Consider the following 22261-nt stretch of genomic DNA (forward strand, 5'->3'; position numbering starts at 1 on the left):
GATTTGAAACCTATGATTAAGCTGAATTGACATGAATGTATATAATACTACTATGTGGTTTTCTATGGTTTGTTTTACAAATATAACACACACACACACACACACACACACACACACACACACACACACACACACCCTCCAGAGTCAGTAAATTTTTTAACATTGAGAACAAGAAATACATTTGATTGAACTCATTTGTTCTCATTTGAGGGTTTTTGTTTGTTTATTTGTTGGGTTTTTTTTTTGGTGGGTCATGGGGCTTGAACTCAGCCTGGGCGTTGTCCTTGAGCTCTTCAGCTCAAGGTTACCACCCTACCCTTGAGCCAAGACCCTCTTCTTGCTTTCTAGAGGTTAATTGGATATAAGAGTCTCAGGTCCTTTTGTGCCTGGGCTGGATTTGAACCTTGATCCTCAGATTTTAGCCTCCTGAGTAGCTAGGATTACAGGAGTGGGCCACCGTGCCTGGCTTGTACTTCCATCTTTTTTGGTGGTTAATTGGAGAAGAATCTAATGACTAATCTGCTTAGGTTGACTTTGAACCATGGTTTTCAGACCTCAGCTGCCTGAGTACTAGGTGCACAGGCATGAGCCACCGGCCCAGCTTACATATCCTTTGTTTATGAATCCTCCGTTCTTTTTCACTCTGCACATTAACTAGCACATTGTTTTGTATTTGCTAGGCACTGAGTGGGTGGATGAGTACTAAGATTCTGACCATTCACACTTTGCTTGATATTTCTGCAGTCCTGAGAGAGTAATTGCCATAACTACAAAAAATTCAATTTAGATCATTATATTCTTCATCCATAAATCCCACTTGGCACCAAACTAATTCAAGGTATTTTTACTTGTTATGAGCAGTACTGTAAAATAGATGTCATGTCTCCAAAACATTGACGCTGGGAAACATTAGAGGAAAAAACGAAGCTTGCATTCTCAAGTTTATCTCACATTGGCAAAGATTAAGCATTAAGTATTTACTTTTTAAAATAAAAGATAACATAAACTAAAGAGTTAAAGTATCTATAAAAATCAATAGTAAGAAATAGAACCAAGAAATGCTTATATTACTTTATTTTATTATTTTTTTTTTTGCCAGTCTTGGGCTTGGGCTCAGGGCCAGAGCGCTGTCCTTGGACGTTCTCAAGGCTAGAGCTCTACCACTTGAGCCTCAGCACCACTTCCAGCTTTTTTCTATGTATCTGGTACCGAGGAATCGAACCTGGGTCTTCGTGCATGCTAGGCAAGCACTCTACCACTAGGCCAAACTCCCGGCCACGCTTATATTACTTTAAATAATGTAGTTTCACATTTGGTTCTTTCTAATTTGCTCTCCTTTATGTATCATAAACACTTCATATTTTGATAATTTCACTGTTGTAATTATTTTTGGCTATGGAAAGCTCTGTATCGATTTGTTTAATTTTAACTTTAGCCTATTGAATGGAAAAGTTCCATTTCCATGCTCATTTGAAATTCTGTTGAGAAATAAAAAGTGGGAAAACCATATATGTCAACTTTACATATGTCATTTAATGACATGACATATGTAACAGATCAGAGATTTTTTTCTTTCTATTTTTTTGGCCAGTCCTGGGCTTGAGCTCAGGGCCTGAGCACTGTCCTTAGGTTTTTTTTTTCCTCAAGGCTAGAACCCTACCACTTGAGCCACAATACTACTTCTAGCTTTGTATATTATATGTATGTGGTACTGATGAATTGAACCCAGGTCTTCGTGCATGCTAGGCAAGCACTCTACCACTGGGCCATTCTCCTAGCCCCTGTTTTTGTTTTTCTGAGACAGCATTGTGAGGGTTCCAGTATCACTTGCTTCATCCCTACATATCAGGAGATGGCTCATTGACTATAAACTGTTTCCACTGACCAGGAGGCACAGAGGAGGTGATGCAATGGCAGTCCTACCCAATCAGCAAGCAGAGATGCCACCAATGATCATAAAGAGTATCCACCAATCAGTAGACACAGAAGAGGTGATGTAATGGTAGCTCTACCCAATCAGAGTGCAGAGAAGTTGCCTCTGATCATAAAGTGCATCTTCTAATCAAGAGGCACAGAGATGACTTAATGGAAGTTTTGCTCAGTCAGAAAGTTGTCATAGAAGATGTCCTTTCCTTCTGCTTACTTGAATGAAGAGGAAGCAGTGATGGCAGACTGTCATCATTTCCTCTTGTGAGGAAACTACTACAAACAAGAATTCGCAAGACTTCTGAAAAAGAGTCATTTTCAGTTTGCCTAGAAACCATGAACAGAGTAAGGGTCCTAACAGTAAACAAGAGACAGCGAGAAGATAAGAAAAAGGTGGGCAGTAAACACCAAGGTAAATTCCCAAAACACTGAGGACTTAGGACTTAGGACTTAGGAGGCTGAGTTTGGAGGGTCATGATCTGAAGCCAACCCAGGAAGTTAAGCCCATTAACTTCAATTACATGTGTTCTGTCCAAGTTGGCCTTGCAATATGGTTCTCCAGATCTGAGCCTCGTAAGCAGCTAGATAACAGCCATACGCCACAAGGGCCAGATAAATATGTTTTTATTTTCAGCATTTCATAGGAAAATTTGAGTTTTTTCTTTCTCTTTTTTCATTTTTATTTATTTATTTTTTACAACTCTGGAATTTTCCACTCCAACGCACAGTGCAAAAAAGTAGGAGTAGCAATCTTAATCTCTTACAAAATTAACTTCTCAGTAAAATCAGTACATAAAGATAAAGGTGGCCACTACATAATAGTAAAGGGTACGATTCATAACCAGAATATTACAGTTATAAACATTTACTCCTCCAACATGAAAGCACCTAAGTAAGTCAAGCAAACTCTCTTAGAGTTACAGGACAAGATAGACTCAAACACAGTCATAGTGGGAGACTTCAATATGCCACTCTCACCAAAAGACAGATCAATTCAGCAAAATATAAGCAAAGACACCTCTGAGTTAAATGACACCATAGCCCAGATGGGCTTAGCAGATACACACAGAGTCTTCCACCCAACAGCAAAACACTTTACATTTTTCTCAGCAGCCAATGGAACATACTCCAAAGTAGATCATATAACAGTTCACACAAAGAACTTAAGCATTCCATCTTATCACATTGGAATCAGACTAGTTCTAAACAACATAGTAATATTCAAACACTTGGAAGCTGAATAACACACGTCTGAATAACTCCTGGGTTACAGAACAAGTCAAAGAAGAAATTCAAAACTTTCTTGAATGTAATGACAAGATACATTCCAAAGGAACTTATGGGACACAGCAAAAACAGTTTTAAGAGGAAAATTTATCGCATGGGAGCCCACATTAAAAAAACAGAAGAGGGAAGTTTGGCCTAGTGGTAGAGTGCTTGCCTAGTATTCATGAAGAACCTGGTTTGATTCCTCGGTACCACATACATTGAAAAAAGCCAGAAATGGTGCTGTGTGGCTCAAGCGGTAGAGCTCTAGCCTTAAGAAAGTCCAAGGACAGTGCTCAGGCCCTGAGCTAAAGCCCAGGACTGGCAAAACAAACAAACAAAAAAAAAACAGAAGAAATTCATGTAAACAACCTAAGGAAGCAATTGAAGCACATAGAAGAGCAAGAAAACGTTAACTCTAAAACAACCAGAAGGAAGAAATAACAAAAACAAAATCAGAAATATCAGAGATTGAAATAAGATCTATTACACAAAAAATTAATAAATCAAAAAGTTGATTCTTTGAAAGAGTCAAAATTGACAGACCCCTGTCAAGATTAATCAAAAAAAGGAGAAGGGAGACTCAAACAACAAGAAGAAATTCATACTGAGACTCTCTATCTCATCAAGTGGGTTTCGTCTCTGGGATGCTATGCTAATCATGGCAGACAAGGCCCCTGTCCTCTGGAGAGAATCCTGGATGAAGAAAGGAAAATCCCCACAATTCACCTTATACCTGCTGCGTTCTGAGGCTGGAGGTAGTCTACCCACTACACTGGACCATAGATGACATTATTGCTGCATTTTGTAGATCAGGAAACACAGCAAGACACCCAGGTTCAAACCTGAGCAGCCAAGCACTGGGTGAATCTGTTTGGGGTGTGTTAGGACTAGAAAGTTAACTGGCATAGGTATGACTCGATTCCTTGTTAGAAAATGGCCATTGGGGGCAGGATCACTTTATAGATTAATATAGAGCTCACCACAAAGATTTGTAAAATGGAATTGAACTAATTTTATTGCAGCTTTATGGTGTAAATAAAAACATGCTTTGGTGTATATAATTTTTTCCAGTCTGAACTCGGGCTTGAACTCTGTCCCTGAGCTCTTTAGCTCAAGGCTAGTACTCTACCACTTCAGCCACAGCACTACTTCTAGTTTTCTGTTGGTTAATTGGAGATAAGAGTCTCATGGACTTTAGTGCCTGGGCTGGCTTTGAATCTCGATCTTCAGATCTCAGCCCTCTGAGTAGCTAGGATTACAGGCGTGAGCCACCAGTGTCAGGCTGGTGCATGTAAAATTTTAAAAAGGTTTACCATTTTTGCAATTTTCTAATGGCATTTGAGATATATTTTATTTCTGGATTTCTAAGTACATCAACACAAAATAAATAACTATATCTTAAATGTCTCACAGAGCCCATGAATTGTACTTTTAGGAAAGTAAGTACACTCCTGAGGTTTAAAATGTATAATTTAGACACTGGATGAAATCAGTTTGAAATGACTTTTAAAACAGAAGCAAACTATAAAAAGAAGAGCAGTCATCTAGTGAAAAATATATAAATCATATCCAAGTTGAATGAGCTGACTGTGATATTTCCAAAACATCTATCTTCTCTGAGGATAAAACATGAATCTTCTAAGGCCATAAGCATCAACTTGCCTCTATTTCCTTACATTGAAAAAGCAGCTCCTGATTTTATCAACACACTTATTTAAGTCTTTGGCTCACAAGTAAAGAAAAGGACAATTTTGTCAAAGTGTTATGACTGCTTGTTTTCCTGTTGATCCAGTGCCAATATGTGGTTGGATGATTCATTGCAGAAGGTTAATGACTTAAATATGAATCATGCAGTGCTTTAAAGGTAGTAGCATTGGTTTAAATTTAGGCAACTCACAGACAGAATATACAAATAGCTCAGATATTGATATGAGAGGAATTTAAAATTATATTAGATTGAATTGTCTCCTAATTATCATGGTACAACATGTACTTATACTTATATGTTCCAATAAATATGTATGATATGCACTTACAAATATGTACAGCTCATTTCATAATTTATTATACACAGGACAAAATAGGAATTATCTTTGTGAGCAAATAACATGAACATTTCTATCTACCTTAAAAAAACTGGCAATGGATTCCTTAGAAACTTTATAAAAGGATTATTTATTGGTTAATCTATGACTCTAATGTAAATAACTATGTTGAAATACAAAGTTCCAGCAGGGTGGTTTTCTTTAAAATAAGTAGATGTTTGAGAAGTCAACATACATGGAGTTGTACAAATATTTGTAAACTATTTATATACTAATTGTGAGTAATATGTTTTGAAATGAGCAAGATGAACTCATTGGTTGCTTAACTCAGTGGAAGTCAGTGGCCCTGGGGAGGGTTCATTTCTGAGTTCTCAGTGCTTGGCCCAGTTCCTGGCCACTGTCTTTCCCAGAGCCATTTACCCAGCCTCTCTTGCACATGTGGAACATGGTATGGTCTTCCCTGCACTAGGGCCAGCTGTGAATTGTCACTTGATTCATAAATGAACAGCTGAGACTTTCTCTCATTTGCTCTGGGTATTTAAGAGAGTTTTCTTAGGAAGAAAACTGTGCTCTGTCTCTGCACCTTGTTTTCTCTTAAACTGAATTAGCTGGGGTCCCTGGAGCTGACATTAGGTCTCCTCTGTCATTTTGTCTCAGGCACTGCAGCCACTGGCGGACTCAACCAACCTGTGGCTGCAGTGAAAGCATGTGGGCCATCTGGACAATGACTTCTTAACTCCCTGAAAAGCCAGAGCCAGACAATGCAGCCATCTTCCTGAGAATTAAAATTAGTGGATCTATTCCATCACCCCCTCAATCACCTGTGCCCTCTGACACAGTTCACAGGACCCCCTAGGAGGAGCAAACAGGCCACAGGGCCAGCTGCCTGCCACCTTGCACTTTGCACCAGGCCCAAATGCTGCTTTGGTTTTGTGCATGTAAATATGCTTTGCAGCTTATAAATGTCAGTACACAAATGCTTGAAATTCACCAGAAATTTACTGGCTCAGTGTCATCTTACCATTAATAACATAGTTTTCTAGCAATCAGAATACAGTATGTCAGGAAAACTACTATTTACATTATTTAAAATAATTTATATAAAAGCAGGACATGGTGGCTCACGCCTGTCATCCTAGCTACTCAAGAGGCTGAGATCTGAGGATCAAGGTTCAAAGCTAGCCTAGGCACAAAACGACAAGACTCATCTCCAATTAACCTCTAGAAAATGGGAAGTGAGGCTTGGCTCAAGGGAAGGATGGTAATCTTGAGTTGAAGAGCTTCCGGACAGCGCCAAGGCCCAGGGGTAGGGTGGTAGTCTTGAGCTGAAAGCTCAGGGACAGCACCCAGGCCAAGTTCAAGCCCCATGACCATCACCCCCCACCCCGCCCAAACCATTTCCCAGGAAGTTAAAATGTGTTTTTGTCAGAGGGGCATGAGGTCAAGTGGAGGGGGAATAAGGAATGGAAAGAGGAAAGAAGGGAGAAAGCTGTCATAGCACTCAGTGCACAAGCAGAACACAAGTGCAGGTGACTGCAGGGGAGAGGCAGGGCTCGGAGGGATGGAGAACGGTGGAAGGGGGATGTTGATCTAGATGCCCTGCACTCATCAGCTCACATACGGAATGCAAACCCCTTTGTACAACCATTTAAAGATAACACAAAGTAAAAACAAGAAAATCTTCATGCTGTAACAGGTCACTCAGAAGTAGATCTTCTATTTTGTCACGACTGTGTCTCAGTACTTAACAATGTCAGTGACGGTGCAGCCTACTAGCTTTTGGGAAATTCTGATTCACTGAAACTTTCTGGAATTGGGACTTTAAATAGCATCACATTATGTAGAGTCCCGTATTCAGCATGTAAACTGTCCAGATTTATGACTGGCCTCTAGTCAGGGAGTTTGGGTTAAATTTTATTAAAAAGGGATAGTGGCCTAGGAGTTTGGCCTAATGGTAGAGAGCTTGTCTAGCATGCATGAAGACCCGGGTTTGATTCCTCGGAACCACATACATAGAAAAAAGCCGGAAATGGGGCTGAGGCTCAAGTGGTAGAGCTCTAGCCTTGAGAGAGTCCAAGGACAGTGTTCAGGCCCTGAACTCAAGCCCAGGACTGGCAAAAAAAAAAAAGTATTGTCAAAATCAAGAAGAAAACTATGCTTGATGAATTGAAGAAACAGAAAGCAGCAACAATGAAACAGGCACTACTTACTTTTTAAAAATAAACTTCAGCCAGTACTGGTAGCTCACATCTATAAGCCTAGCTACTCAGGAGGCTGAGATCTGAGGATCTTAGTTCTAAGCCAGCCTGGAAAGAAAAGTCCATGAGATTCTTATCTCTAGTCAATTTACCCAAGAGCCAATGTAGCTCAAATGATAGAGTGCCAGTCTTGAAAAGTTAAAGGACTGTGCCCTGACCCTGAATTCAAGCTGAAGTCCTGGCATGTACGTGCACGCGCACACCCATGTGCACACACTCGCAAATGCACACACACGAACATTGAAAGCTGCCTATGAAGAATGGCCTGTTGCTTACAGGGCATAGTGAATGACCACTGCCTTCATCGCATTTCTTGTGGGCCAGAAGAGTGAGGAACCTCTATAGCACAAAGAACCCATCTGGGCAGCATGTAGTAAAGGTGTTCCTTACAACCCAGGGAAGTTTATCCCGGGTCAGCAGGGTTCATAGTCAGAAACATAAAAGTTGCCATAAAAGTTTGCCATACTACCTTCCTCTATGCCAACAATGAGAGGAACGAGGCAACAATCAGGAAAGCAACTCCTTTTGCAATAGCCTCAAAGAAAATAAAGTACCTTGGAATTAACTTAACTAAGAATGTAAAGGACCTTTTTGATGAAAACTTTAAAACCCTGAAAAAGAAAATTTAAGCATAACTGAGGAAATGGAAAAACCTCCCATCCTCCTGGATTGAAAGCATTAACATTGTGAAAATGGCAATCTTGCCAAGGGCTATCCACAAATTCAACGCAATACCCATCAATATCCCATTGTCATCCTTTAAAGAAATGGAAGAGGCGATCCAAAATTTCATATGGAATAATAAAAGACCCCATATAGCAAAAACACTTCTTAGCAGAAATTACAACACAAGAGGAATTTCAATACCAAACTTTAGACTCTCTTACACAGCTATAGTAACCAAAACAGCTTAGCACCGGCACAAGAACAGGCCTAAAGACAAATGGAATAGAACTGAAGACCCAGATATTAACCCACAGACCTATGGCCACCTAATCTTTGATAAGGGAGCAAAAAAAAATAGAATGGAAGAAAGACAGCCTCTTTAACAAGTGGTGCTGGCAGAACTGGTTAAGCACCTGCAGGAAACTAAATTTGGATCCTTCTTTGTCACCCTGCATCAAGATTAACTCCAAATGGGTCAAAGACCTGGAGGTAAAAGCAGGTACACTGAAATCTTTACAAGAAGGAACAGAAGATATACAAGGTCTCCTTGGCACAGGTTGAAACTTTCTCAATAAGGACAAAGAAACACAACAAATCAGAGAAAGTCTGGATAAGTGGGACTGCATTAAACTGCAGAGCTTCTGTACGGCAAAGGACATAGCTAGCAAATTAAATAGAAAGCCTAGAGTGGGAGAAGATCTTCACCAACCATACAATGGACAAAGGCCTCATATCTAAAATATATCAACAGCTCAAAAAATTGAATCACTCCAAGACTAATCTCCAAAGAAACAACCATCCCATTAAAAGATGGGCCAAAGACTTAAAGAGAGTCTTCTCTGAAGAAGAAACAAAAATGGCCTATAGACACATGAAGAAATGCTCAACATCTCTGGTCATAAAAGAAATGCAACTCAAAACAACTCTAAGATTCCACCTCACTCCAGTTAGAATGGCCAGGATCAAGAAAACTAATAACAACAGATGCTGGAGGGGATATGGCCAGGAGGGATCACTACTACACTGTTGGTGGGAGTGCAAACTCGTTCAACCACTATGGAAAGCAGTATGGCAGTGCCTCAAAAGGCTAAACATAGAACTCCCCTTTGACCCAGCAATTCCACTACTTGGCATTTACCCAATCATCCAGAAACAAGGACATACTAAATCCACCAGCACAACAATGTTCATTGCAGCACTATTTACCATAGCAAAGATATGGAACCAACACAGATGCCCCTCAGTTGATGAGTGGATCAACAATTTGTGGTATTTATACTTAATGGAATTCTATGCTGCTGTCAGAAAGAATGACATTGCCCCATTTGTAAGGAAATGGGAAGACTTAGAAAAAATCATATTAAGTGAAGTAAGCTAGACTCAAAGGAACTTAGGCTCAATGGTTTCCCTCATTTGTCATAATCAGTAGAAACCTTGGGCTCTCCTAGCAGAGATTTACAGTAGAACAAAACCTAGATTCATAAGGCCATATAGAATGAGGTAAATGAAAGGACCATATAATGAGTGATTGTTGCTCTTAATGTACTATGTTGTCACTCATCTCTTTTGCTGTCCCTTGGTTATCTCATATAGTTACAGTATTTCATCTGATTATCTGATATATTGTATATATATATATATATATATATATATATATATATATATATGTGTGTGTGTGTGTGTGTGTGTATTTGGTTATTTGAAGTCCAAGAGGGATGGGAGGAAAACAAAATGAGGGGCTGGGGTGAGGGGAGGGAAATGAGGACCAAAAATATGAGAAAGGGTATCAATGTCTGTGAAGTAATGCACCTTCTATCTGGTGAATATAATGTAACCCTTCTTTTAACTAGAATAAAACCTATATATGAAAAAAAGTTTTCCATACTAGCATACTGTACACCACAACTCCAAACCACAGGAGGGTACTGAGGAAGAAAGAGTGTGAATGCTTTGGCACACACAGCAAAAGAATGCAGACCTTCAACTTCTAGTCTAGATAAAGCCCCTGACTAACAGAAACAGGAAGACAAGTTCTCTGCCCACACCAGTTGAGCACTGGAGCCCCGATACCGGGCATTGGAGCTGGGGGTAAGAGGCTGGCAGGGCGTGAGAGTTGTTCTGCTGGAATGTCCTCAGACCTCAGACCTGCATTTCCTATCACCTTCACCGATGGGATTCCTGCCTGGCAACATTTGTGCTTCTGGTGAGTGAGAGCTTTAAGGATGCTTGACTCTGACGATGTTCAATGCTTAATGTGTGTCCTTAGGTAAAATTTGAGAGACCTCAGGCTACAAATGATATTTTTTTAAAGAAATGAGTATCCTGTCTATTAAGCTTAGAATCCCAGACCAAATTTTTAACTTAATGAGAAACTTTAATGGGACAAGAAAAAATATGTAAAAGTAAATTGCATCTAAACACAAAACCATTGTATATTCATGATTAAATGCTTAATAAATGATTTACCATTTAATTGGGAACAACCCCAGTGCTTGCACACTAGGAACTTTTCTCATAAATTCATTATGGAAACACTGTCATATTGTCACTTACAAGTCAAAGGAGAATGGCAAGGAGCTGGGCTGGTTCGGGAAGAGCAGGAGCGGATCATGGTAGGAAGTCCTGTACCCAATGGATGAGCATGGTGGCGGTTTTGTTTATAGTTTTGCAAGAAATAAAACCACTGTCATTTGTCATCTTCTGAAGGAGAAGAACATGTACCAAACACTGAAGGGACACAGAATGAAGCCTGTGAAGGCTTCTATGAGAAAGCAGCTTTAGAGGACCCTGATCACCAGTACCACAGCCAAAGGCATGTATGTGCATGTAATGTGTGTGCACGTGTGTGATGTATGTGTATGTGTGTGCATGTGATGTGTGTGTGTATTCCTATGGTGTGTTTAGAACTACGGTTTGAACTCAGCAAGGTTGGTCCTCCCTACCACAACGTAGGCCACACCTCAGCTTCTAATTGTTTTAGGCTAGTTGGAGATAAGGAGGACTTGGATTTGTCTGCCTGGGCTGACTTCAACCTGCAATCCTCAGATCTCAACCTCTTGAGCAACAACGATTACAGGGTGAGGTGCTGGGGCTCAGCCTGAAAGTCTGTAGGATTTAAGTCCTCACTCAGCCATTCTATGGCATGAAGAACAGATTTCAGTTTTGAAGCTTTATTCCAGAAATACTTACAGTTAAGGCTGGGAGTCCTGGAGGCCCTCTGTCACCCTAAAGGAAGAAGAAAAAAGTGACAATTTCCAGGAACCCTGCTTCGTACAGTAGTTATCGATTTTGGAGTCTATAGAAACAATATAAATAGATAAAGTTTGAAGGGCACCAATACAGAGTTCGTCTTAAGTCTGGGCACAATGAAAAACCTTATTCTAGTATTCTAATAATAGAAAAATGCAATTTTTCAGTAGAGAACTTGTTTGGAAAAACTAAAATTGCCTAATTTTCTATTCTTTTGACATCCAAAATTAGAAGAAGTAATTTCTTCTCAAATATGGTTATTTGCCAAGGTGGCAGCTGGAAAGTATGGTGGTGACAGATAATTTTTTACTGATGTTCAAATGAGGACTGGAAAGCAAATAAGTGGGTCTCTCCAGAGCTGCTTCCAGCTGCCAGGCCCCATCCCACTGCCTAGTCCCACAGAGCCAGCCACGTGCTGTCACCATCAGAGAGAGGCTTTGCCTGCGTTTGTCTATTCCCCAATGATACCACTGCTATGCTGGTCTATGTGAAGACAAATGCCCAGGTTATACGCCAAATGTTCAAGCTCTCTTAAAGAGCTGTGCGCTCCTCTGCTTAGAAACTGCACTGATCAGCTGGGCATCGGTGGCTCACAACTGTAATCCTAGCTACTTAGGAGGGTGAGATATGAGGATCTCGGTTCAAAGCTATCCAGGGCACTAAAGTCCTTGAGACTTTTCTCTCCATTTAACTATCAGAACACTGGAAGTGGCACTGTGGCTCAAGTAGTCAAGAAGTAGCCTTGAGCTGAAACACTCAGAAGCAGCGCCCAGGCCCAGAGTTCAAGCCCTACGACAGACATAAATGAAAAGAAAAGAAAAAAAGAAATAAAGAAAAGAAAAGAAACCACTGATCCCTCCCTGTGGGCAAGCCCTCCTTCTCTGGCCCATCTGGCCTGAGTGGCATGGCCACACTGTCTTTAGAATTACCTCTGTTCTTTCCCAATGTAACTATCTTTAAAGTTAAGATTTAGCACTATGCATGTGTTATTTGTGGAACAATTAATTAAAGTAATCAATAATTGATAAAGGAACATTGGTGTAGCTGAAATCAATCATGAAAGATCAATTTACCCTGTCTCTTTCATGAAGAAATAAATGTTGAAGAAAGACAAGAATTTGTGTGTGTGTTATGAGTGGAAAGCAAAGCACTGTGAAAATCACAGCCCCAATTTTCCTCGAAATGAGAGCAGGTCATGAGTATGCACACAACCCTGGCTCCGCTATGCCTTAATTCTCTCCTGCCAAGGAATGCCAGGGATGGGGCCTTCACAACAAGATGGAGACATAAAGGCAGCCCCTCCCTACACCCCTGCGTCACCAGGAAGCTAGCTGCTTGGTGCTGTTGGCTGAGTCCCCTGACACCTTTGCTAAGTTGGGGGTTGAGTTCTTCACACTATCAGGGAAGAGTGAGATCTGGAAGGGGAAATCTTACAAACGTGCTAATGACAACTTGCCTCTACATCTTGCAGACTAATTAAATTTAAACTTGGTTCTAATGTGTTCAATGGAAAAGGATTTGATTCATTAAAACATTGTGCCAGTTCTAGGGCTTAAATTCAGAACCAAGCACTGCCCCTGAGCTTCTTTACTCAATGCTGGCGCTCTACCACTTGATCCACAGCTCCACTTCTAGCGTTTTGATGGCTAATTGATGACAATACTCTCTCAGATTTGCCTTCTTCAGTTAGTTTTGAACCATGATTCTCAGATCTCAGCCTTCTCAGTAGTCTGAATGACAAGAGTGCCCAGCTTGTTTCACAATATTTGTTTGTTTGCCAGTCACGGAACTTGAACTCAGGGCCTGGGCACTGTCCTTGGGCTTTCTCAAGAAAGCCCAAGAGCTCTACCACTTGAGCCACAGCACCACTTCCAGCTTTTTCTGTGTATGTGGTACTGAGGAATTGAACCCAGGGTTTTATGCATGCTAGGCAAGCACTTGACCAGTAGGCAAAACTCCCAATCCCCACAATGTTTCGTTGACAATTAGACCCACAAGGAAGTCCAGGGGAGGCTAACGTGGTGTGGAAGACACAACACAGACACAGTACCTTTTCTCCTTTGGGTCCAGGTGGCCCGGCAGGACCCACGTCACCTTTCAAACCCTGCAGAAGAAACACGGCCATGAATACACACATACTCCACTCCCCAACACCCTATTAATGACAGCACACCCTAACTCCCTGAACCCTCAAATCCTGCCTTCTCTCATTGTCATTTGAAAAAAAATAAAGATGCCTGGCTCTCAAACACAAGCAACATCTGTGCGGGGCTCAGATAAAGTAAATCAGCACCAATCCTCAGTAGCACACCTTTGCATCCTGCTGAAATCGCATTGACTCACCACCTGGGAGAGCAGCATGTAGATTTATAGGAGCGTTACATAGCCACTTTAGAATAACTTTGTGGATGTTGTAAATAACTCTGATTGGTAATTGATTTGGCCTTTATAAAGCTTGCCAAGAAGATCAAGAGTTAAATCAAAAACATTTTGATATTTTTTTTATCAAGAAATGCAATTGTGGGAGATGGCACAGAAGACGCATTCTTTTCCGATTAGTCCAGAGAGTGGGAGAAAAATCAGCTTCAATGTGAGTGCTGAAACATAGTACCTTTCCTGCTCTCGAATATATTTTAGTTTTCTAATTCACCTCCTTGAAGATGTGGATTTGAGAAGCAGACAGAAGCTTGGGGGATTCTCCCAATCCCCTGTACCCTTGGGTGTTTGTTTCATTCTGAGCCCAGAATGAGAGCTTTCAGAACACCAGGTAGCCTCCATGGAGGAGGCATGCTGTCTGCAGTCAAACTCATAGCACAGGCAGAGAGAAGCAGACAGACACGTCCTGGCCAGGCAGCCAATAGGAAAGAATGGAACAATAATGGAGTGAAGGGTGGCTGAGCCAGGTCATGAACAGGGTCTAGGCTCTGACTGCACCCAGAGGACGAATCCAGCTATTTCTCCACTGAGTGAATGAGAATCGAGTCCTGTAAGCAGAGTCCCTGTGAGTACTGAGTCCTATGAGTGTTGAGTTCTCTGACTACTCAGCCCTAAGAGTACTAAATACCTCTGAGCACTGAGTCCCTGAGTACTAAATGGTGCAGAAGGACATTCCATGTATAATCTGGGGTGGGTTAAGCACCCCCATACCACCATTCTAAGTAACAGGTTAATGAGTCATCCTGATACTCGTGTGGTTGAAGACATCCAGCACCAGGCAGGCACGTGGAAACCACTGCTCTGTTTCTCAAGCACAGGGGCAGGGGTGGTCATCGTCTGTCCTCTGCTCTGCTTCCTACTCAGATGCTGAGTTAGGAGCAGCCGTGCCTTGCCAGTCATGTGCAGGCTCCAAACCACCCCACTGGCATGTCGTGCTTCCTTCTCCTGTCCCACTAGTGACAGTCTCAGTGGCCAGTGGGTGCTGGGGAGAAAGGCTCAGTGCTCACCCCAATGGGAGAGACCCTGAACTGTGAGTGACATATCTAGAATTAAGATTCTTCAATGAAGTTTATGCATAAAAAGATCCCAAACATTGAGTCTGCAAGTAATTTGGAGACAGGAAGTCTTATCCAAGGACAAAGGGAAATGGAGGAAGAATGTCACAATGAGAATTGTAAGAAAAGCAAGTAGACCTCAACAGTTTTATTGCAAGAGTTAGCACTCACAGAATGCAGTTTCCTTCAAAACCAGATGATTTGGGTTTAATCGTAGCTCCGTGGATGAGTTCCCACCTGGTTAGTACAAGACCCTGGGTTCAAACCCCAGGACCAAACAAAAACCATAGGTATGCTTATATGATTACAGAAGGGAGATTACTTGGGAGGAAGCAGAGGGACTGGAAAGGAGAGGGTGATGGGGGTGAAGATGATAAAAGAACATTATAAAAATAGAAAAATGACTGCCACTGAAAACTGTTCCCAAGGGGGAGGAGGAAACAGGAGATAAGAGAGAGTAATCTAGATGGAATGAATTTGATCAAGTCATTTTGCATGTGTATGGAAACATTACACTGCTGCTCCTCATATATACATATACGTACACGTATACATATATACATAATTAGAGTTCTTTTTTTCTCTTGCTCATATTGAAGCGTGAACTAAGGGCCTGGGCACTGTGTTCAAGCATTTTCAATTGACGTTGGTGCTCTACTAGCCACATCTCTACTTGCGGGCATTGCAGGTCAACTGGGGACAATAGTCTTTCAGATTTGTCGGCTTGGGCTGACTTTGAGCCGTGATCCTCAGATCTCGGCCTCTAGAGTAGCTAGGATTATAGATAGGTATGAGTCACCAGTACCTGGCCTTATAGAATTAATTTATGCTAGTAAAAGTTTTCTAAATCAGCTGATGAAAAAATAATGATATTTGTTAAAGATGTTTAACCTATCAATTAATTTCTCTTCCAGTTCTGTGACTGTGTTTGTTTCTGAGCAGTGTGACAGCTGTCAGATACTCTGTTCCAAAGAGTTCAGTATTTTTATCCCTCCCCACAGACAGCACTGGGTAAGGAGATTAAGACGGTTATTTTAGAAACATCACATGCCATGATTTTGATTTGAAAGACCCTAATACAAACGCAGGGAGGACTAAGCTCAGTGATTAAAACCCACTTGTCTAAGATTGCATAACCCTACGAAAACAAGCGGGGAGAGCTGCGCCTGCGCTCAATGTCTTCAGCCCTGTGCATCCCGGGGAGCGTGGGTGCCACTCTCCCTGCATGGTGTGGGTTGGGGGAGGTCCTCCACGCTAGCACCTCCATACCGGGGCCACACCTCCCGCAGTCCCCACAGGGGGAACCCCTGTCCTGGCCACACACACCCACACCCCACCTGCCCCAACCTTGTCCATGTACCCCCTATGCCCACCCTGACCACAGGCGTCTGCCCACCCCTGGACTCCACACAGTCCCTGTGGGTGCCTGGCTCCCTCCCGCAGCCTGGGCACGCATTCTCCACACCCCAGAGGCACCTGCGGGCAGTCAGGTGTTAGCCCCTGCCAGGCCCAGATAGACCACCAAAGAGAGACCCCTGTGGGCAGACCACCAGAGAGAGATGCCCGCGGGCAGACCACCAGCAGGACAACTGAATAGCACACTGCAAGGTGTAAATGGAAGACCAGGCTCGACATCCCCAAGCTTGCAGCAATGACAGTGCCTGATGGCTGTCCACTGTTTCACCTTCAAGGGGATTATGCTTATTAATACTGTGGAGATCAACCAAAAGCGTGCACACACATGCACTCACACTCGTAAACATGCACACACGCACACATTCAATAGCCCATACATGCACGCACACACATGCACACCTGAATACAGCTGCAGATGCATTCACAGACATACACACACACCACACAGAGTCAGGATGTGTTTATAGAAGTGTCTATTTCTCTGTGTTATCTGGTGAACTGGGCTTTGTTGACATTTAGCGTATGCTTAGTGATCAGCTTACCATTAATGTGCTATCTGCCCTGGCCAGCCCCTGAGGAGAAAATGGTGCTACTGGGACCCCAGCAGCGCTGGCCTGGAGACTGCAAGCTGCACACTTCCCTCTGCCCTAGGCTTCCCTCTCCAGAGATCATTGGCCCTATTTCAAGGTGTTTGCATTTTTCACATGTTAATAATGGGCATAGTTGAGCACTGGTGTCTCAAGCCTGTAATCCCAACTAGTTAGGTGGCCAAGAGTTGAGGACTGCAGTTCAAAACCTGCCCAGACAGGTTTCCAAATAATCACCAAAAAGCTGAAAGAGGTGCTGTGGCTCAAGTAGAAGAGCTCCAGCCACTGCCTAACTGCCGTTAGAAACAGTACAGTCCTATGTCACTGCATGAGGCTATTCTTGTATCCACAGAGCAAGTCCTGTGGCTTTCAACTCATAGCAAAACTGCATTTCTACAAATGAAGAAAGCGTAGTCCCCATGTTTGGGCTGTTCCCTGGTGAAGTCCATGTATCTGGAGTCCACAGAGGGGCAGTGGCTGTGCATGGGACTGCGCTGTGGGAAAGCACAGCTTCAGGCTCAGATCAAAAAGACCCTAAGAGCTGGAATGGCATGGGCCCAGGGCCCAGGAAGAGATGGGCTAGACACCTGGGGGCCACAGGCTGCAGGTTCTGAGGCTGAACAGGAGGACAGGAGAGGGCATCCAGACAGCACCCACTCTGTCCCTCCACTCCTCTGCAAGGCTGCGGCCCTGTCACACAGGACTGGGCCAGAAGGCAATGTGGGGTTACTAGAGGAAGTAAGGAGAACAGGAGAAAGGAAGAGGTTTTGTGCTGATACTTCGATTTGAAATTGGGTTCTTGAACTTTTGCTTGGCTTTTCCCCTCAAGGCTGGCAATTTACCACTTGAGCCACAGCTCCACTTCTCATCTTTTGATAGTTAAGTTAGGTGTCTTAACTGAAGGTAGCTGTACTTTTCTACATGGGCTTTGAACTGTAGTCCTCAGATCTCATCCTCCCATGCAGCTGGGTGGCAGCTATGAGCCTGGCCATTCCTAGTCTCCTGAGCAGGGATCTTCTCTATAAGCCAGAAACTTCCAGGAGTTGCTGGGGGCCACACACGAATGAGGATCCAGAGCCACTGAGCGGCCAGTCCGGAGGCCGAGCACTCTACTGCGCCAAGGACCATGGAAGAGCCAGCCTGGTGCGAAAGTGTGTCTGATTGTAGCTGATTCTGCCAAGGACAGCCCAGCCCTCCTAAGACTGGATAGCATATTTCAGCAGCAAGTGTAAACCGAATGTTCAAGAAAAGAAGAGTGGCTTACCTCTTGCCCATTAAAGCCAGGCAGACCTGGGTCTCCTTTTGCTCCAAGTTCACCCTAGAAAGAAACCATTTATTTAGCGAAAAATGTTGACTGAAAACCTTCGCCAAGGAAGATCAAGAGAGCTATATTGTTTGAATATTTATAACATTGCCATTGCTTTGTTAATCCCTTGAAAGAAACATTTATTGAAAAACACTTTTGAGTCTTAAAACCAGAGAGAAATAGAATGGTTCCAATAAAGGCCGCTTAAGAGGGATTAAGGAATTAAAGTAGAACAAAGATTATTTATATTCTTCTGTAAGCAACAGAGAACTTTCTGGAGGGTAATCTGGCAATCCGTATCAAGGATCTTGAGTCTGTTTGTTTCTCAGGCGGTGGGGTCCCTGTAGGAATGAATCTGGGGGAAGCAATGAAGATGGACGCCACAGGCCCGGCATGGGGGCAGAGGAATGGGGAGCTGATAGGCAGTCATGGAGATGCAGAGAATGGATGATCCATAAAGCCACAGAAGAAAATGTTTCTCTGGCTCTCAAAAATCAGTGCTTAGAGACTGCACAAGTTAATGAAATGAATTAAGATTTGTTTGCACATGAAGACAAAATTGATTCCATCAATGCTGATTAACTCTCAGAATGGTTAGTGGGTCAAAGTCAGAGTTCAGTGGATGTGCTTAGGATGTGTAAAGCCATGGGTTCAATTCCAGCACACTCCAAAATAGAATTAAATAAAAATGGCAGCCCCAGTAAATAGAAAAAATAAGCATCCTCTAGGCTAAAGGGATATGTTCCTGTGAGGAAATCTGTGAGCTTGGCTGGCTTTTCTTAAAGGTAAATAGTAGCATTATTAGTAACAACTAATAATAACTTTTTATTATAATAAAACAATAACAAGTAATACCTCACAAAAGTATGCAGTGGGATATTAAAATAGCTTTTAATGTATTTTAGGAATAAATGCAATTCACTGAAAAACAAGTGATTTGCTCTACCGTCGTAATTCCTATCAAACACTTGTATAATGTTGACATTTTCCAGGCACTATATAAGCATTTTGAAATTCTTTGGTGAGCTAGGATAAGTATTTCAGGGCTATCTTCATTTTACAGGTGAGGAAACTGAAGACTGGGCCTAAGTAATGTGGCTGACCTCCCGGGGCTTGAACTTAGAGCCTTGTGCTCTCACTTGGCTTTTTTGCTCAATGCTGGTGCTCTACTGCTTGAGCTGCACCCTTGTTTCAGGCTTCTAGTAACATAATTGGAGATTCGAGTCTCCCTGACTTTCCTGCTTGGGCTGGCTTCAAACCATGACCCTCAGATCTCAGCTCCTAAGCAGCTGGGATTATAGGCTCTGAGGTTCAGGGCCTGGCTGGCTGCTGTTTATTGGGGCTGGACACACTATCCATCACCAGCTCCAGGCCACCCAACCTCGGCAGGACCACAGCCTCCCATCACCCTCCCTGCAGTCCCCAGTGCTGGCAGGCAAAAACATCTTCCATAATGACAAACTTATTGGTATAGATTTACCCTGAGCTGAGAATACAGATTGATCTCATGAACACTCATGTAACACACTTATGGACTATTCTGTCACTTGGAACAATACACTAAATAACATAAAATAAAACATGCAAATTTCATGTTAGTTAATTCTGAATGGATGAATCAACTTGTAAAATATCAAATAATTAGAAGAAACTACAGATGAGTATAGCTAAGAATTCATATTGCCTCTATCAGCATGAAACAAAGGAAATAATTATATGAATGAAAAATACTATCAATACAGATATATTGTAAATGAAATTAAAAGACAAATATCAAATTGAGAATATATCAATTAATGACTTAAGATAGCTAATATTTAGTGAGTTATTTTTTAACATTTATAAAGAAAAGGTTGGGCTGGGGACGTGGCTTAGTGGTGGAGTGCTTGCCTTGCACGTATGATTCCTCAGTACCACATAAACAAAAAAGGCCAGAAGTAATACTGTGACTCAAGTGATAGGTAGAGTGCTAGCTTTGAGCAAAAGAAGCTCAGGGTCAATGCCCAGACCCTGAGTTCAAGTCCCAGAACTGGCAAAAAAAAAAAAGAAAGAAAAAGAGATAGGAAGGAAGGAAGGAAGGAAGGAAGGAAGGAAAAGATCCATCTGGTAGTTGAGCAATAGAGATATAGAGATGTCTGGCAATATTCCACAGATGACAGTCTGTGTTATCTTTACTGATATTAATTAACCAAGAAATATCCTAATGAATTAATACCAGTAAAGCGATAACCTGGTCTCTCTGTCTCTCTGTCTCTCTTTCTCTTCCCCCCACTCCCCCGTGTCTGCCTCTCTATTTTTTTTCTCTCCTACAGGTGAATTCGGCTGCAATACTCTATAGACAAGTGTTAGTCGGCTGCTGTTTCAGGAGGGACAGGGAGCTAGGTGGATCAATTTAATGGGGTGCTTTGTATGTGCGTTTGGAAATGTCACAATGAAACCACTCCACATGCAACTAATAGATAATAATAAAAAGTCTTTGAGAGAAAAGTGGAGGGTTCTTTATTCAGGCCAGAAAATAAGTATATTCATGTTGCATACTTAATAAATCCAGAACAAAAGAAATTTTACAATAGTAACCAGCTGCTTATTTCCGTGCACAGAAAAGAAGCTGTGTGAAAACAAACTGCAGCACTAAGGATTTACTCTGAGTTAGAGAAAACTTGCTTGACAGATGATGTCCAACTATGTACTTAGATTGTTTCTTGATATTTGTGCAAATTCAAGTGATGGAAATAGTTAAAAAATAAAACCAATAGACCATTTGAGGAGGTTTCTTCAGAAATATGAATTATTCTAGTCTGGTAGAAACCTAAATACAAAGACTACAGGACACGTGGGGACTAGATTAGATTTAAGATCTTCCCAGCCAGGCACTAGCATCTCCTCCTTGTAATCAGGGCTATCCAGGAGGCCCAGAACCTCGAATCTTACTCCGAACCCAACCAAAGATAAATCCATGAGACTCTTTTCTCCAGTTAAGCACTGAAACACAAGGATTGGAGCTGTCGCTCAGGTAGCAGAGCTCCAGTTTGGAGCAAACAAAGCTAAGGAACAGTGCGTAGATCCCAAATCCAAGACCAGCACAAACAAAACAAAAAGACCTAAAGATTTCCCCCAGTATCCATCATTCATGAAACTAATTTTTAAAACTGTGAAAGATTTAATGACTTTCCAAACAAAGCAGCAGGGCCTTGGCCTTCAGAATGTTGCATTCAGGCGGGGAGTGAAATCCCTTATTTCCCAAAGGCAGTGTTGACGGACAGTCAGTCATACCAGGTATTGTGATAGCCCGGGAGCACTGTTTTGTGTGCCCCATGTGAGACACTTAACTCTGTCTCCAATGGTCCGTGGAGCCAGGGTTCCTTTGCAGTCCAGCGGTGGCAATGTGACGCGATGCCCGACCTGTGCTTGCTGACAAGGTGCGAGGATGCTGAAACTCTCCCAGTGAAAGCCTCTCACCAGGTGACCGCCAGTTAAAGTAAGGACACACAACCCTCCATCAGCGTCCCTGCTTCCCGTGCCCTGGCCTGCTTTGGTTTCCAGTGGAGCTGAAATGTGGTGGACATTCTCTATGGTATCTTGAATACCAGAAACTTTCTGTCCATAGTGTTCTCTTTTCAGCCAAGGAATTTGTTCCAGCTCTGGCACGGTGGCCAAGGAGGAAGAGAGGAGTTGGTGTTACAGGCTGCATTCCTTCACCCAACCCAAGTGACCAGGGCAGGGGCCCAATCTAAGAGGGAGGGTACCCAGAGCTGGGCACCGCTCCATGGGGGGCCGTGACTAAGGCCAGGACCCACTCCACGAGGAAGGGTGAGCAGGGCTGGGCCCAGGTCCACAGGGGAAAGTTCTCTATCCCCAAAAGGCCTGAGCCTCAACTGGGCACAAAGATAAACAGCCAAAAGAAAGAATGAACGTAACCTTGAATTCATTTTCTCTGGTTTCCTACCTTATTCCCCCATCACTCCTGTATCTTAAGATCCTTCTAATAAACGATGCGGCTTGAAACCACTATTCAGTGGTATGTGGCTACATGGCATGTGGCTACAGG

The 22261-nt window shown here is 42.5% G+C and overlaps 1 protein-coding gene across 1 annotated transcript in view; it reads right to left on the minus strand.

Annotated features, from left to right (window-relative positions):
* Positions 1-22261, minus strand: part of Col19a1 (collagen type XIX alpha 1 chain) — a 159492-nt gene that overhangs the window by 78717 nt on the left and 58514 nt on the right. The window contains exons 10-12 of the mRNA XM_090337719.1: positions 18172-18225; positions 13464-13517; positions 11354-11389 (exon numbers count right to left, since the gene is read on the minus strand). Of these exons, the coding sequence (XP_090193845.1) occupies positions 11354-11389; positions 13464-13517; positions 18172-18225 (144 nt within the window). The remainder of the gene's footprint in view (positions 1-11353; positions 11390-13463; positions 13518-18171; positions 18226-22261) is intronic.

The sequence above is a fragment of the Megascapheus bottae genome, chromosome 8 (genome assembly GCF_031878675.1).
Source record: "Megascapheus bottae isolate mThoBot1 chromosome 8, mThoBot2.hap1, whole genome shotgun sequence".
Classification (NCBI taxonomy): domain Eukaryota; kingdom Metazoa; phylum Chordata; class Mammalia; order Rodentia; family Geomyidae; genus Megascapheus; species Megascapheus bottae.